Source organism: Fukomys damarensis, unplaced genomic scaffold, assembly GCF_012274545.1.
Source record: "Fukomys damarensis isolate Sample0158 unplaced genomic scaffold, DMR_v1.0_HiC HiC_scaffold_15, whole genome shotgun sequence".
Classification (NCBI taxonomy): domain Eukaryota; kingdom Metazoa; phylum Chordata; class Mammalia; order Rodentia; family Bathyergidae; genus Fukomys; species Fukomys damarensis.
Genome location: NW_022900927.1, coordinates 43,855,137 through 43,871,889, shown reverse-complemented (window position 1 = coordinate 43,871,889; position 16,753 = coordinate 43,855,137). Strand labels below are relative to the sequence as shown.

The window sequence follows — 16,753 nt, the reverse complement described above, 5'->3', positions numbered from 1 at the left end:
AGAAATAAATACAAGTTACTTCACTTTAACTGTCCTTCAATTAGATATTTTCTCACAATACAATTGAATAAGCATGAAGCAGTCTTAAAGAAATTTTATGCAGAGAAATATAAAAACATGGGGAATCTCCATTTAGATTTATATTATATCCAACTCAGGTTAGCTCCCTGAAAGGGAGAACAAAAGGACATGTTGAAAAAGGGCACAGATTTAGAAATTTAGGACCATAATACTAATAATATCCCTTATTTTCTATAGCAAAGTCTTATTTACCATCTTGCACTTAAAGCCATCGACTTGTTTTGTTACACAAATAATTTCAGTCAGTGCTCTCATCCAAGCCTACTTCTTAGAAAAAAGCAGATTGCATTAGACTACCTCCTAAATCACATTTCTCTAAATTTGTTTCTTTCATCTCTAGTTCTAGAATATCAGAATTTAGTCTGTTTCTTCCTATCCAAGTCCTTCAGGATTTTACGATCTATAAATATCCTTCTCTGAGCTCATATTTTTTATAGAAAAGTTCATTTTTAAGAAGTATAAAAATTCCCCAATATACTTTTGAAAAGACTTGAAAAACAGAATAAAGAAAATATGTCAACTTTAAAATTAAGATTGATTGAATGCGGTACTGGGACTGAGCCAGGCTGCTCTTCTGCTGAACACTACGCCCTAGCCCTTAAACAAATCTTTAGTTTGGGCTGGGGATTCAGCTCAGTGGCTCTGTGCCTGCCTTGCAAGAATGAGTTTGATCCCCATTACCAACAAAACAAAATAAAACAAACAAAAAAACACTTTACTTTGAGTTAGGGTCTTGCTAAATTGTCCAGACTGACCTTGAACCTGTGACCCTCCTGCCTTAGTTTCCCCACTGCTGGAGTTACCACCATGCCAAATTTGAAATTAGGAATATTTAAATCTCTAAATTTTGAAACAGTACCTTAGAGCATCAAAAATATCACTTCCAAATTTTTTAATATAAAATATCAGAATCAGAATATTAATAGCAGAGTCATCTGTTCACAAAAAATTATATAAAACATATAACTTTATGTCACATTTTCCACTTCACTGCGTTGCTGATTCTTAAAGCAATAATGTTTCTTTTCTTATTGATAGAAAAATGAAACTGCCATATGGTGAAGCACACCTCTGACTCCTTTATAAAACCAATTTTGGTAAGCACACATTTACTCAGATCTTTAGTTAGTATTTTACAAACCATTTGTAATGTTCTGTTAGACTGCTACATTCTTATGGAAAACTAATGCTCAAAGGCAAGTGTGAATTTTCTCTTTTCATTCCAGACTAGGTCTTTAGGAAGATGTTAAACAAGTTTCTTACTTGGGTTAAATTACAAAGCTGTGAAACCATTAGATCTACAGTTTCTTGCACCTGCATAAGTGACCTTTGTTTGAACAAACTGAAAACCACGTATATCAATGCTAATAAATATGAACAAAGTGAAAAAGATACAATTTGAAAATTACTACTAAGGAATACATCATTATAATTTAATATGTAATAAAACATTAAAGAAACATAGGTAGAACGGTAGATGGTTTAAAACACTTCATAGTTAAACCAGTAATAATAAATGCACATACATGGTTTTATGTTTGGAAAGCGGTTTTTTGTTCTATTCCAAGGGAGATCAGCATCAGTTGAAGAAAGATCCTGAAGGAATTTTGGTAATTCCTGTTAAATAAAGTAATTGCAAAATTTACACTTAATAGAAGAGGCACAAAAACTTCCTTTTAGTAAAATACAATTCTTATTCAAAACTTTTTAAATTTCTAAATTAAAAACACCTAACATACCTATGGGACTAAGATCCAATGAGCTGTAATGAGTTTACCTAAACTCTCACCATTATTATCTGCATAATGTTGCTGGGCTACTTCCTTCTCTTGAGATAACTCTGCAGTCTGGGTAGCCCTGAGAGGAGCAATCATATTAAGGACCCTTCTCCATGTTACTATGGTTTCATGAAGTACACACTATTATTTAATATTTTAATGTCTACTTAGTAGGGAGAAGGACATGATTTATTTTTTGTTTTTTCTTCTCGGGCAGCGTAATTTCATGCCAATTAATTGGTACAACACTCGTCAGTTTAAGAAGATGCCAAAGGTCAATTCCTGTATGCTGTAGGTATTGTTAAATTGATAGTGGAATGCAAATGTGCAACTAAGAATTAGCAGACACAGACAAAGGGTCAAGAAAGTCTATTTTTGGTGAAAAATTATGATATTATCTGTGTATCTTGCTCTTTGTAATGTAAATATCTTTGGGGAAGTTAGTGCAAGAAATTATGTTCATTATTTTGTTATGATGATAATTTATCCTTATGAAATATATGGTTTTTCACTGTAGAAGTCTCAACTTGCCAAAGTCCTTTAAAACTGTTAAAATGTGTTTTTGTAATTTTTCAACATTGTTACAAATTATTTCTTTTAATTCAATAAATCTCCCATTTCAGTTTTTACCCAAAAGTAAATCTGGAGAGTTGTTGACATGTGAGTACATGTTGGAGAGAGTGACAGTGTAAGAATCTGAATTCCAATGTATTATCACAAAAAGCTCAGAAAAACACTTTTTCTTAACCAAATGAAGAAACCTGGAGAAGCTTTCTTGTCAAGGCTGTGGGAATACATAAAGAGAGAGTGAGAAAGGTGTGCAGAAAATTGAGTAAAGTAGCAACTTTATTTGGTAATTGTTTCACATAGAAGTTTCCATTTATACATTTAGGGGACTGGGCTTGATAAGCAGCATCCAATGAGTTATGAGGCTGCTTATTTGAACAGGAATATTACACTAAGTGAGTGGCCTTATTCTTATTAAGGTACAGACAGACTCCATGGTCTTCCCTAAAGCTTCTTCTCCTATTATTTGCAGTGGGATCCCAGATAAGCTAGACTATTCTGCCTCCTTTCCCTTTTGCATTTAATTCCTCTGGAATCAAGTTTCCCCATTATCTTCTCATTGGATTTCTGCTCATTCTAGTTTATCTCAAAGGTCAACTTTTTTCTTCTTCCTTTTTTGGATTAGTATATGTTTGTGATACAAAATAAATACAGTCATCATGAGGAATTGCTATATATACATATCACACCTTGATCCTTTTTACTTCCCCTTCCTCCCCCTTATCATCTTCTATCCTCAGATCCCATTTGGATACCCACAGTCAACTTTTAAAAAATTAGATCTGTTCAGAATTGACCCTTTTTTCTTTATGTATATCTCTATCATCATATAGTGTGCTTATAATTTTTAAAATATGTGTCTATAGTTCTTACCATAGGTAAGCTTCTTCTCTGTGATAGGAATTAACATCAAAAGTTAACCCTTGGGCCAAGGTTCCTATGCAGCTGTATTCAATCATTCTAGCATTGATAGTTCAGTGAGGCAGATATTATTATGTTAGAAATGAGGAAATTGAGGCACAAAGAGTTTAAGTAAATTGTCCAAGAATACTTAGCTGGTAGGTGCTGAACTGATATACATCCATGTGTCAGATAAAATGCCTACCACATAGAGTTCACTATATCATCCAACAATATATGCATCCAACATATATTTGTTTATTATAACATAATGATTTTGCTTTAATATACTTAATAAAGCATTAGGATAAATTTTTGAAATGTTAAAAAACATGATCTCCAAAAAGGTTAAACTAGAAACTTTCCTAATATGTGAAAATGTTATTGTATTAAAACTTTTGGTCTACTGCAGTCATGCATAATGTAATTATATTCGCTTGTATTCTAGTGAAATTATACTTTTGCTCCTGAAAAATTGAGAGTTCTCACTGTACAAATACTAAGGAAAATTTTATGGTTCCATTGATTTTGTTAAGTCCAGACCAACATTGCTCAAGAAGCATAACCGAAAAGCTTCAGGAAATACCATTAATCTTCTCACATTTTGTTATCATTCCCTAAGAGACTGAAATATTATAATCCTGAATTATTTAAGCCAGTTGTTTGATAAATTATTTTATAAGTTCACAAATTAAGAAATGCTTAAAATCAGAAACAAGTTTATACTGACATATAGAAATCAACTTAATTTTTATAAAATATCTAAATTTGAAAAGATGCTATAAATCTTGAAACAGATTGCAGGTCTAATATCTCCATTGTGTTTTAAATAATTTCCATTTTTTTACAGATGCATAAAATATTAAAACAACTTTTAAATAATTTTATGTGTCTCCATAACGTGACATAGCATTTATTCTATAGTAATTTTAAAATAAGCCTTTTAAAACAGAGACATTACTTACATCTTTTAAAACTTTGGAAGAGTTCTAGAAATAATATTATTTTTCTAACTTCTGAAAGTACCCAGTTCTGTTCTCATATTTTTCAATGCTTTTAATGTGACTCCTGAGCAGACAAATATAAAGTGGAATTGCTTAGTGTCTAAATCTGAAGTAATTATTTATATAGAGAGCTACAACCTAAAGCTTGTCTACAAGAAAAAACTAATGAGTACATCACCCTAAATTCACATCTACATATGGATGGAAGACTAGGTAAGAAACGGGGGGGGGGACAGTCATTGAGGAGGAGGTCTGGAGAGGAGCACCTCTTCCTGACACAGTAGGTGAATAATTCTGATCAGGTTGCACCGGGGGCTGCCCAGTGTAACGTTACTATCTAAACAATCAACCTGGTAATTGGGTATTGATTATCAAGGCCAGAGTCCTCATGGCCTTGCATGCTTAAAATGGACATGAAATGTGACACATGAAACGACTGGAGGTCTTGTAATGTTGTGACAACTGCTGGTAACATACCAAAAATTCTTCTTGAAACTTTAGGTTGTTGTTTGTGCAAAGCTCTTCAACGTGTTGCAGGAAAGATTTCTTGCTTATTGGTCTCCAAGTAAAGAAAGGTATAAAATGAAGTCATGTTAGATTGTATTTTTCTTGCTTAAGCCTGGGCTCTGGCTGCATTGTTAACATTTAAAGGAGGAACATTTCACAGACCACAAACAACATGGGCTTATAAAGTTGCTTTGTCATGTTTACCAAGACTTTTCAAGTAACTTTTTCCTCTTTAAGTTCACTTTCTTTGTATTGACAGTACAAAAAATTCCTTCAATTTTTGAGTGACTTTAAATGAAAGATTTAATGAATAAAGTTTTTCAAGTAAATATAAGGGCATAAAGTTATCATTGAATCTTAAGGCACATAATACCTCTTTGTCACAGAGAAAACATTTTATACATTACAAGGTTTTAGAAGATATAAAATATTGCAGTGACCTCATTCTTATAATGACATGGTTTTTAATCCCCGAGGAGGTTAAATTATCCCCACATTACTTCCCAAGCTAAAATACAGACATGCAGGCTTCACCCTAGAGAGAGAGAAAGCATTTCTCCAGTTACCATGCAATTAGTCATGCTTTTATGATTTATATCCAGCTTAGAGGGTTTTCCAACAAACATACAAAAAGGGAACCACACAATAAGATTCATTGAGTCAGTGAATCTAAAGCCAATATTCGAAAAAGAAGAAAAAATGTTTCACAAACTTACTTGATGGATTTTCTATAACTAAGTAACCTGCAACAGAGATTATGTAAAATGCATTGTGAGTGGGGACAGGTCATTCTGAAAGAGTTCTAGATTAAAATCAGAAAACTAATAAATTAGTAATGTATAATAATGCTTTATGCCTTTAACATGTAATCATTATTTTAAATACTTTTAATTTTTTAAAATTACTTTTCAAATATGGCTCAATAACATTTTAGCTTCTTTCTCCAGCTACAATGTTATTATTATACTGTATTATGAGCCATTTTTGGACACTGCTTGAAAAGCAGCTCAGATTTCAATATACTGCATAGACTAAAAGAGGCATGTGAATTAAAAAAAAAAATCTCTATCTGTAGGTGGTGCTGAACCTGAGAGAATGAATCTGTAAAAATTGACATCATATTGCTCAAGTCTTGTTTTGTGAATGAGTTTGGATCAATATACAAACATAACAAATCTCAACAATTTCAATTACTTTTTGAGACATGTCATTCACCAAGTTACTTATTATTTTAAAAATTGAAATACTTTTAACAGTTTAATAGATTATGCAACACACACAAACTTAAAGATGAGTGTACTATTAGTAAAATACTTGCCATGCACAAAAAATTTTCACTACAACAAAGCACAAAAGATATAACATATATGAAATAAAGTAAAGAATATGTAGCTGTTCCAAAGTTTTCCATTTTAAATAACAGTAGGAATGATTCTATCACATCTTTTAAGAGAAAAGTATAGATGTGTTTATTTGTTTTGTTTTTTGAGACAAGGTCTCACTATATAGTTCAGGCAGGTTTTGGACTCACTATGTAGCTCAGGTTAGACTCAAACTCACAGCAATATTCCTGCCTTACTCTCTTGAGTGCTGGGATTATAGGTGTGCACTACCACACCTGGAAAATATGTCTTTTTAAAATAAGTAACAGGTGAATGAAAGAAAACAATTAGATTGAAAAACAGCATAATAAATACTTTAGAAAAGATCACAAAGAAGAGTGTTCAATGAAGAAAATATGAATTAATATTTTATTACAAAAGAGGAATTGGTGAAAAATCTAGGGTTAGTGGAGCAGGTATTACAAAGCATAATGATAGAATTTTCAGTTAATAATGGGCATCCTCAGGGAGGATATATCTCCCAGCTTCACAGGGTATAAACTGGGATAGAAACACTTTATCAAATATGATATCAAAGTGATAAAACAGCAATGGTTGAATAAAGAATCATGTTGGATAAGATTAAAGTTTCCCACCATACCCTAGAGTAATTTTAAGAAGGAACAGGGAACTTCTGACCTAAATAAAGAGATGAATGGGCTATTGAATAAGAAGAATCCTTGATTTTGGGAAGGGAAAATAGTGTCTGAAAATTGGAAAAATTTGTGACATAGTAACAGATGCAATGCAGAATGAAAAAACATCAATCTCTGTTGGAAATAATCCCCCTCTAGCAAAGACTAGCAAGAAGAAACACAATGAGTCAGACTCATACTACTTATTCTTTTATAGATAACTGGTGGTCCAACATTTCTGTTCAGTCATGTTCTTTAAAAATAGGAAAGGAGAGAGTTGGGGTAGGCAAATCCCAAGTGAGCTTCAGTCATAAACAACTAAAATGTTTGACTTAGCAAGATGTGTTTCCCTGATACTGCATGAATATATAAATTCTTAACCTAAGTGAAGATCGCCTTTATAAAGTAACAGGAAATGCTATGCTATTTCAGATTGGTTAAATTCAAACATGCTATATCTGATTTAGTAACACATTACACTATTTAAGGATGGAATGTCAGGACTCAGGGGAGGGTTTCTCTCTTTCTCCAGAATATCTAGGATTATTTAAGGTTAGAGTGGAAAATACTTTTGCTGGGATAACTGCAATAATATAGACACTAGCTTCTGGAAAGCCATTAGTAAGTCACTTGAAGAATCAGTACACATTTGTGAAATCTCCAAGAGTCATTAAACAAGAATAATCACATGAAAGTATAAATGAACCATAAATAGCTAAGGCATTAATTTTATTTTTTCACATCTTTTGTCTTCTTTCAGTAATGACCTCTATTCTTCATTTGAAAATAATTAAAATGCATTTTCTAAGCCCATTTCTTTTCAATGGAAAATTCTATAGAAAGGTATTTTAATTTTACTATTCATATTTTACTTTGTATTTGAAAGATCTCTCTAAAGAATCTAATTTTAAGCCATAATGGGCTAAATATTGAGTTTGGGTAGATACATGTGAATTTTTCTCATTATAAATTGTGATGGCCTCATTGGCTTTAAATACTAGCTCCACTAGATGTCAACTAGGTTATCTTGAGGAAGTAACTTCATCTTTTGGTTTCTAATTTTCCTAATTTGGAAAATAAGAGAAGTATATGTGACTCAGAATGATATATGCCAAGTGTTTGGATCAAGTTCTTGGTTTTAGTAAGAAAGGCCTAAAATTTACTACTTATTGGTATTATAACTGCTATTTCTATTTTTTCCCATTGTTTATTGGTACATTTAAAGCAAACAGTACAGTTACATTTATCATTGGGATCTTGTACATTTACATGACAGGTCTTGGTTCTATTTTTTCCCTATACCCCAGTCCTCCCTTCACCCCCTTCACACTTCCCCATTTACAAAGACTATTTCCATTTTTTCCATTTTTCACATTTTTTGTTTTCCCTTATTCCCCTCCTTCCCACTTCCTCTTTAGCCATTTTTCCCTATTTCACTCTCTCAATTATACCATTTGAACCTTATTTACACTTTTAGTTTTTCACACCAGAGAAACTATTTCTGTTTTTTATAATACAGGATGCTCCTGCTCATATTACTCTACAATCGACACTGATATAAAAAGGGAACTTTTTGCTCCTTCCAAAACAATATTTAAAAAATTTTACTCAAAAGTGGGAAGACTAAATTGTGCTAAATTAAACAACTAAATCCCCTCTTGAATTTTCCTAATCAGGATCCCTGCATAAAAAATAGTCTTGACTACAATCCAAGTTTCCCAGTTCTCAGTTCAAGGTCCCAAACACATTTCTAACATAATGCCTATATTAATGCAGTTTTTATATAATCATGTGAAACATTTCTAATCATGGCTACAGTCTGACATCATTCCTTGCAACTCCTTCTCACACAAGCTGTCTATATTTCTACTTTTTAAGTATCTTTCCTTCTTGATGTGGTGCCCTTCCAGGTGTTACTCCAACAACAAAATTCTACTTGTTTCTTAAAATCTGAGTCAAATGTTAAATTCTAGTGGACCCCACAATGTTTTACAAGAAATACAATTATTCCCTCCTGTGTAATCAAACACACAGGACAAATCACCTTTTGCCTTGTGCAGGGGCTGTTTAAGTACATGCACTAAGGTTCTATGCATTTAAGTTTACATATACTTAAGGCTTGGGCAGGAATCAACACTCAGCTTACTACATGTCCCTCCTAACCTTACTCATATTAAATACTGAATCAGTCATTGTTAAATACAAAAAGATAATTCAAAGCTTTAAGTAAGTATGATCCTTAGATTCCCTCAGTAAGGAGTTTATGAGTCTAAGAATCATCAATCAGGTCATCTAACACTAGAAATCAACAAGTGCTAAATACTTTGTTAGATATGAGAACAATAACATTGGTCTTGCCTACTCAATCAAGGTGCAAATTGTAAAAGAAGGGAGGGGCTGTATTTTGTCTTTGTTCTCTTTTGCATCACTATCTACCTTAACCTAATGACTTTATGTAACTTGTTCATCATACTTACTGGACAGCTAAAATTAAGAATACATTTTGTAATAAATTGCTGCTTTTAAATAAAAATTAGATTCCCTGATCCCATTGTCTATATAGATCACTGCTTTAATTCTTAGCTTCATGTTGTATGGATGTACTATCCCTTAGGCACTAGTTGCATTCTAAAATGCAAGGAGAAATTCCTTGACATTTTAAACTTTTGTTTTGAAATACAAAATACATTTATTTGGAGATGTTATAGAGTTAGAAAAGATGAGCTATACTATGAAAGAAATGCACTGATTATTTACTAATGAGGTAATTTAACTTCTTGTAGGAACAGTTGGTTGGATACACATTAAAAAAACACAAAAATTGGCGTACATAAAAATGAACAAAGTTATTTCAGGAGTGCTGTTTTCAAATTAAATAATCTGAGAAGACATTCAAAATCAAATAAAAATTTATCTTCAATATTTTAAACATTAAAATGTCAAGTGGACATTTTTAGACTGAATTAATACTACTATTTGCTTGTGATAATGAAGGTTACTGTCAGATTATATTCAGTTCATTAGTAGATAAATCATATTGGGGATTCCAGATTTCAATATGATAACTGACCACCTCCCAATACATATGGCTAAATGCTTTTTTATTACATAAATCTTAACTGTCTTAAACCCTATGTTTTTTTGTTAAAAAGGGTATTATTTCACATCTGGGATCATTTCTTTAAAGTCTATCAAAAACTTAAATTCCACTCAGATTACTCTTGATGGATCCAGAGAGAAACCATTTATTTATGTTGGCAGTGGTGATTGAAGGCCATACTGTCACAGAGACTCAGCTTTCCCTCAAGGTTAATTAGCTGAAATCTCCAGGGAATTACAATGTAGTCCTAATAGAAAGCCATAGATGATAGCTTATAGATGAGAAGCTTAAATTTGCATTACCAGTGGCATAGGACAAATTGAAAACCTTTATTTTTTCTACTTAAACAGTTTAATCAGGTTAAAAATAAAAGAAATTCAAATTTATTGCATTGATATAAAAATATGTATTTGAATACACTGTATACTAACTATTCAAATAACAAACGTGAAGAACCTGTCTTTCTGGAAAATTATGGTACTATTTTACAAGTTTTGTAAAATAATGAATGCGATGGCTTAGTTTATATTTTCATCAAGTGATTATTCAATTTTATATTTGTTTTTATATTGACATTCTATTATTTGTCCAATAGCTGTAATTACTGTAATGCTTTTAGAGATAGCTTAATTTTTTTCTCACTGGTTTTAGTTGTTCTAGGCTTTTAAAAAGTGCTCTTTCAGATCTTTCTGCATTCTCTTACCTAGTCACCAACAATTCTTTTGTGGTTCTCAATATAAATTAAAAATGTTATTCTAACCAATGGCTGGTTCTCTACAACTGATTCTAAAATTTCATTTTAAAAGGGAAACATAACTTGAATCATTGAGTAATATAATAGTTTTCTTAATTAGAAAAATAATCAATTAGTAAGGAATATCTAACACTTTCCCAACGTGTCTTTTCATATTTATAAGGACAAATCTGTGTAAGAAAAGCATCAGCAATTTGAATGGCAGCTCTTTGGTAGTACCCTTGCCTTTTTTATGGTAGTATTTCCAGTGCCTGACAAATGATAGGTGCCCATTTCAGATTTCTTTCATTCAAACAAGGTGGAATAGGCTTTTGGATTGAGATGGGAATGCAAAGCACTTTCTGATGTCAATGGGCTGAGGCGAGATTCCCATTGTGGCAGGAGTCAAATTTGCCTCATTATCAAGCCTCTCAACATTAGCACATTTGAACATAAATTCTTGACAGATGTTTTATTTCACCAACCATGGATTCTAAATTAAAACCATGGGCTTGATTTAGCAATCCCAAGGGCAATGGGGAAGAAGCAGAGAAAGAGAGGAGAGATTGCTGACAGCTGTGTGAAGAGGTGGACAAGGGTTCTCAGCAAAAACTTAATGAAGAGGAGACAGAGGCATCACACAATCTAAGAAGACTGTATGGCTTGCGCTATACGTTAGAGTGGCAAGTAAGCAACGAAGGTCCTCAGAAAACTTGGAGATCAGATATTCTTTAACTGATATGATGTTATCTGTAAAGGCTGTGATTAATCTAAATTATTAATTTCAACTGTAGCAAAATAAGGCCTTAATCTGAACGGACACTATTCACTAATTCTGGGAAAAAACAACTTTGATGTTAGAGACACTAATCATTTGTAAAAATGGAGGTATTTTTTCTGAGGAACTAATGGCATGTTGTGAGAAAAAAAATTACAAGTAAAATAACTGCATTTTATAATGAGGAAGAAAGACATTCAGTAGAGTTGCTTGTGAGACCATTTGTGAGGCTGCAATGCTTTGAGTGCTGGCTGGAAATGAGTAGTTTATGTGATGTGATCAGTTAAATCTTTAGTCCAATATCATCTTACTTTGACAAATTTTGAAATCCTCTCACATATACAACCTAAAGAAAATGTATTTTCATAAAACTTTTAATTCTGTCCTTTAGAACTTCAAAACTAGTTAATTTGAAGTAGAACAGCATTACTTTTTCCAAAATTCTAAAAGTGCTTAGAGTAGAAATAAAGCTGGCTTCTTCTGTTTTAATCACACTGAGTAGTATGCATGGTCAGACAGCATGTCTGGAGTGTTGACCCCATCTGGCATCACAGCTCATGAAGACTGACTCCTCTTTTTAGTAGATTTGTTATTTTGAAATCAAAAGCATTTTAATTCTTTGCCTCCATTAATATCCTTTGTCCGAAGAAATGTATTATCTCTGGGACACTAAATCTCTGCTAATGTTGACATGCTGCAACGCTATGCCATGATACAAATGGCATTTGTGACCATCAAGGGAGTTTCTAAAGCATGCACAATCGGCTGTCTATGGGTCTGGGTAGAAGCAAAAGTTCTGTGAAATATACCACTCTGGGTAGAACCAGAGAGTCGGATAACAAGAAATGTTATTGTCTTGCTCCTTAGAGATTACCATCTACAATTACAGAAATAAGCTTGTATGAAGTATGAATACTGACTCCACCCATCAGAGAGAGTTCAACTCTTATGTCATGGTAATAGAACTAGAAACCTGTAAAGAAATCTAGGTGAAATCTTAATTTACTATGAAAGCTAACACATGAGAACACAGCAAATTCTCAAGACATGCACATTAGGAGTCAATGTGCATTTTGATAAGATTAATTTTATCATATCAATAGCATGCAGTTTCACAGAGGATACACTGCAAATAGAAAGCATTTTTTGGTTTTGAAAAATAACAGATCAAGCTATGCTCAACATAGCATATTAAGCTAATGCTCAATATAGTTTTTAAAAAAACAGAATACACCACCTGAAAAGATTAAAATAATCACAGCAGAGCTCTGCATTATCACAAAACTTACTGGATGACAAAAATCTCCTTGCGTCTAAAGAAAAATGAAGAGTATCTGGAAGCAAAGATTCATTATTTATGTAGTATTCAAAACATATTGCATTATTTTAGATATGCTACTACAATAACACGGATATTAGGGCTCTCACACATCATTTTACTTTATTTCTTATATTCTGAATTCATGGTTTTTTTTTGCCATTGCTTTCAAAGATAGATTATTGATCTGAATCTATCAGTGATGACAAATAAATACAAACTATTTTAGATAGAGTTTCACATATCAAAGTTAATATATTCTTACTGAAACAAAAATGAGAATTACACTACTAAAGGCTTTCCAGTTTCTGCAAGTTTATCCTACACTAAAATGCCACCGTTTCTCTGCCCCAATACCATGAGACAGTAAGTAAATCAAAAGCAGCAGGTCTTTCCTTAGAATTATTCACAGCACACAAAAAGTTGTTGCAAAATAGCCCAGGTCCTTGACTAATAGAGTTTACATTGATCTCTATTTTGCTTCAAAGTTAAACACAGTGCACATATACACACAAATGTAGGTGCATCTTGATGCCTCAGAACCAGATACACGAGGCTAGCATCTTGACTCTACTGTTTACTAGATATATGGCCCTAGACAATTGCTTAAACAATTTAAGGATATATATATAATTTATCTGTATATTAGGGACATGAGTACCTACCACAAAGGATTAAAAAGTTAACTGAAATCATTGCATACAGTGTGATGATGCAGTAGTTGCTCAAGAAACAGTAGCAATTCCCATGTTAGCAATTCTACTTGTGAAATTAGACCGGGATAATTTTTAATTTCACAAAAATAAATATAATACCTGATGGGTTTTGATTTAAATTGACAAAGCATACTCACAGAATTCTTTGAAGTAGACTTTCCAAACACATAATACACTTAATAAAAAATTCAATATGCATATTTCTAAAGATATTGAAAAAAGAAAGTTATGAATAAGATTTCCATAAAAATAGGAATTTTACAAATCACTCAAAAATTTACCTTTGTTGGAAACATTAATTCTATTCATGATTACTGGTTTGGTCATTCAAATTTAACATAATGTGCCATTACATTAACTCAACTAAAATATGCAGATATATAAATGTAAAATGTGTGCAAAATTTCGGGGAAAATTTTAGAAACCTGAAAGAAATTAAACTTCTGTCAACATTAATGTTGTTTTACTCCTTTTTTTCTGATTTAGTTACCAGAGGAAACAAAACTTCTGTAACTAGTATGTAAAATGAAGATAATGAAAAAATAAATTTTAAGTAAATCTTTAACCTGTGAAAGTTGTTGGGTTAATTCTCTTGGAAAGGTAATTTTTGTTACAAATAAACCAATTAAAGCCAATCCTCAACATCAGTCAGCTTAGTGATTTTAAAGATACAAGTCTGTGTCTTACCTGTGTGTGTCTACTAATCATATCAACAAATAACAAATTCTCCTAGAAATTCTTCTCACCTATGAATATTAAGTAAGTGGCTGTGTTTTGCAGGAGCCATCAGCGAACAAAAGTCTAAAGGCCATTTCTCTATTTGATGAATGTGGAATCCATGATCCAAAGTATTACATATGCTTTCTAAAAAGTAAAGCTTGTATGGCCTAACTTCAATTTAATAGAAAATATACATTTTATAATATAATTATTAGTCTATTTAAAAATGTAAAACATTATCATAGCACATTCCAAAATGTTCTCATGGAATTAAGAAATACTAAATCCTGCTCTGATCTTTGGGAAGAAAGAGCATAATATGCAAGAATGTATCTTAAAACTCTTTATGAAAAAAGGTGGAATATAATTAAATAATGGGAATTTATATTTCAGGGTGGGCTTTAAAAATGTAAGCTGAAAAAAAATAGTTAACTAACTTTTCAATTACAAGATTGCAAGTCTTTAAAATTAGTACCAAATGTTATTTTTTTGTCAATTGTTAAAATTAGTATTTTGATTATTGATTAGATGTTCTTTCCTTATTTCTCTTTAAACACATGAAGACATACAACACTAAGGAAAATTACAAACTCATTTTAACATGAAACGTTTGGTAGGTTGGAAGAAAAAGAACATGTCTAAAATTTGAGGAAAAAGTCCATATTTTAGCTGGGTTAATTTAAAGAAAACTAATCTTTCCAGGAAGATAATAAAGATATGTGGGATAAGATGTCAAACTATATAGAGAGCTAACTTGAACTCAATCCTTCACTTCCAAAATCTACCACTGATCTCTGACTTAGAAGGGATTTAGATCTTCAAGAACAATGAAGACTTGTAAAGCTCCACTGAGAGACGGGCCTCTATGTGTAGTTGCACTTGGAAAATTATTTTTTTCCTATTGTGTTGTCAAAGTGACATGAAAAATCATAGATCTCTGCAATAAAGTTAATATTCAAATTACTTCGTTGTCATTTTAATAAAATGTTTGTAATAAATACAGCAGAGCATATTATTATGTACCATAATGTTACATACATGTATGCTTTATCATAACAAACAAATATAAAAGTAAAAATATACAAATGGACACTTTCAATTTTGCTATTGGTGTCATAAATACTAATTTTCTATGGTATAAAAAATAAAAAATTATTCAAAATATTATTTCACTTTTGAAGCCATTTACAAATAATATGATACATAAGTAAACAAAGAAGCAGAAAAATAAATACTAAAGTATCAAGGTCATCCCTTGGATTATAAATACCCTATAATAAACAACGTGCAGAGTCTCAAGCACGTTTCCATGACCCAAAACTTCTCCGTAGTTGCCATGATAGTCTTTGTAAAAATCAAAAGCAAAAGCAAAACCTTATGATATTTTGATAATGACTGTGTTCCATGTTCACAAGTGGAGAATGGTACAAAAACACATAGCTGAAAAAGGAAGTAATGACTGAAATTCAGTTGATCCTCCCTAAGAAGAGAAGAAATTTTCTTTTATTTTGCAGTATGAGCTGTTGAAGCCCAGGACACATTCTACTATTAATAACATTCTACTGTTCCTATGATATGGTTTGGCTTTGGTGGCTATGCTGGTCATCTATTGACCTTTTGTACAGTTTTTCTTACATGAAAACTACATCCTAAGTAATATGCAATCATTTTACACTTAAGTGTTTGGAACACTACCTTCCAGGTAGTGGATCAGGAAGGGAAGGGAATGAACTGTTAGAATGTAAACAAAGATCAATATTCAAATGTTTAAAAAGCAAGTTTTCATATCCTACAAACCAAAATTTCTTGCAATCTAGTGATAATGCTTGAGAACTATTATGTAGCATTGGAAATGACACTGCCTCTTCAATGATCCTTCCCACTACAGCACATATTGGATATTTTTAGACTTGATGGAAATATACTTACAAGTCAACATATTAGGCGAAGGCCAACTTTGATAAATAGCAACTATGAATTAACTGTTTTCAATGTTCAGTGTGTTTAATGCCCTACTTTAAAAATCACAATGATTTTAAAATGAGAGAGCCATTCAATATTTGTTACGAATCTTGTACTTATACACATCACATATTGTTGGATCTTATAAGAACATAAACTGTGCAACAGCCTGATGATACCTTTCATTAAGAATTTGATGAATTATCTTAATAGACAAGTTCTAAAATGCACCAATGTTCTGAATAATTGAATAATTTAAAACAGATTTTAAATATTTTTATTTAAAACTAAGCACTTTATTTCTAATGCATACCAATGAAATGTTTATGCACACAATTGCACTTTTCTTTTGAAGATACATTTTGACTTTGTATTTCATTTTTAAATACTAAGCGATTTTAAAAATGAAAATATCATATGCCGATAAGACTTTTGTGTAGTTTTATATTAAAATGATAAACTATTGGGGTTATAAATGTAATTTTAAAACTTGTAACTTTGTTGTGGACACTTCTAGAAAAATCTGATGCACAAGGACTCTATCATTAAATCTATAATATGAATTATTAAAC

The 16,753-nt window shown here is 31.8% G+C and overlaps 1 protein-coding gene across 1 annotated transcript in view; it reads right to left on the bottom strand.

The window, feature by feature from the left end:
* Window positions 1-16,753, bottom strand: part of Ptprq (protein tyrosine phosphatase receptor type Q) — a 217,497-nt gene that overhangs the window by 23,292 nt on the left and 177,452 nt on the right. The window contains exons 39-40 of the mRNA XM_033763494.1: window positions 4,808-4,889; window positions 1,608-1,698 (exon numbers count right to left, since the gene is read on the bottom strand). Of these exons, the coding sequence (XP_033619385.1) occupies window positions 1,608-1,698; window positions 4,808-4,889 (173 nt within the window). The remainder of the gene's footprint in view (window positions 1-1,607; window positions 1,699-4,807; window positions 4,890-16,753) is intronic.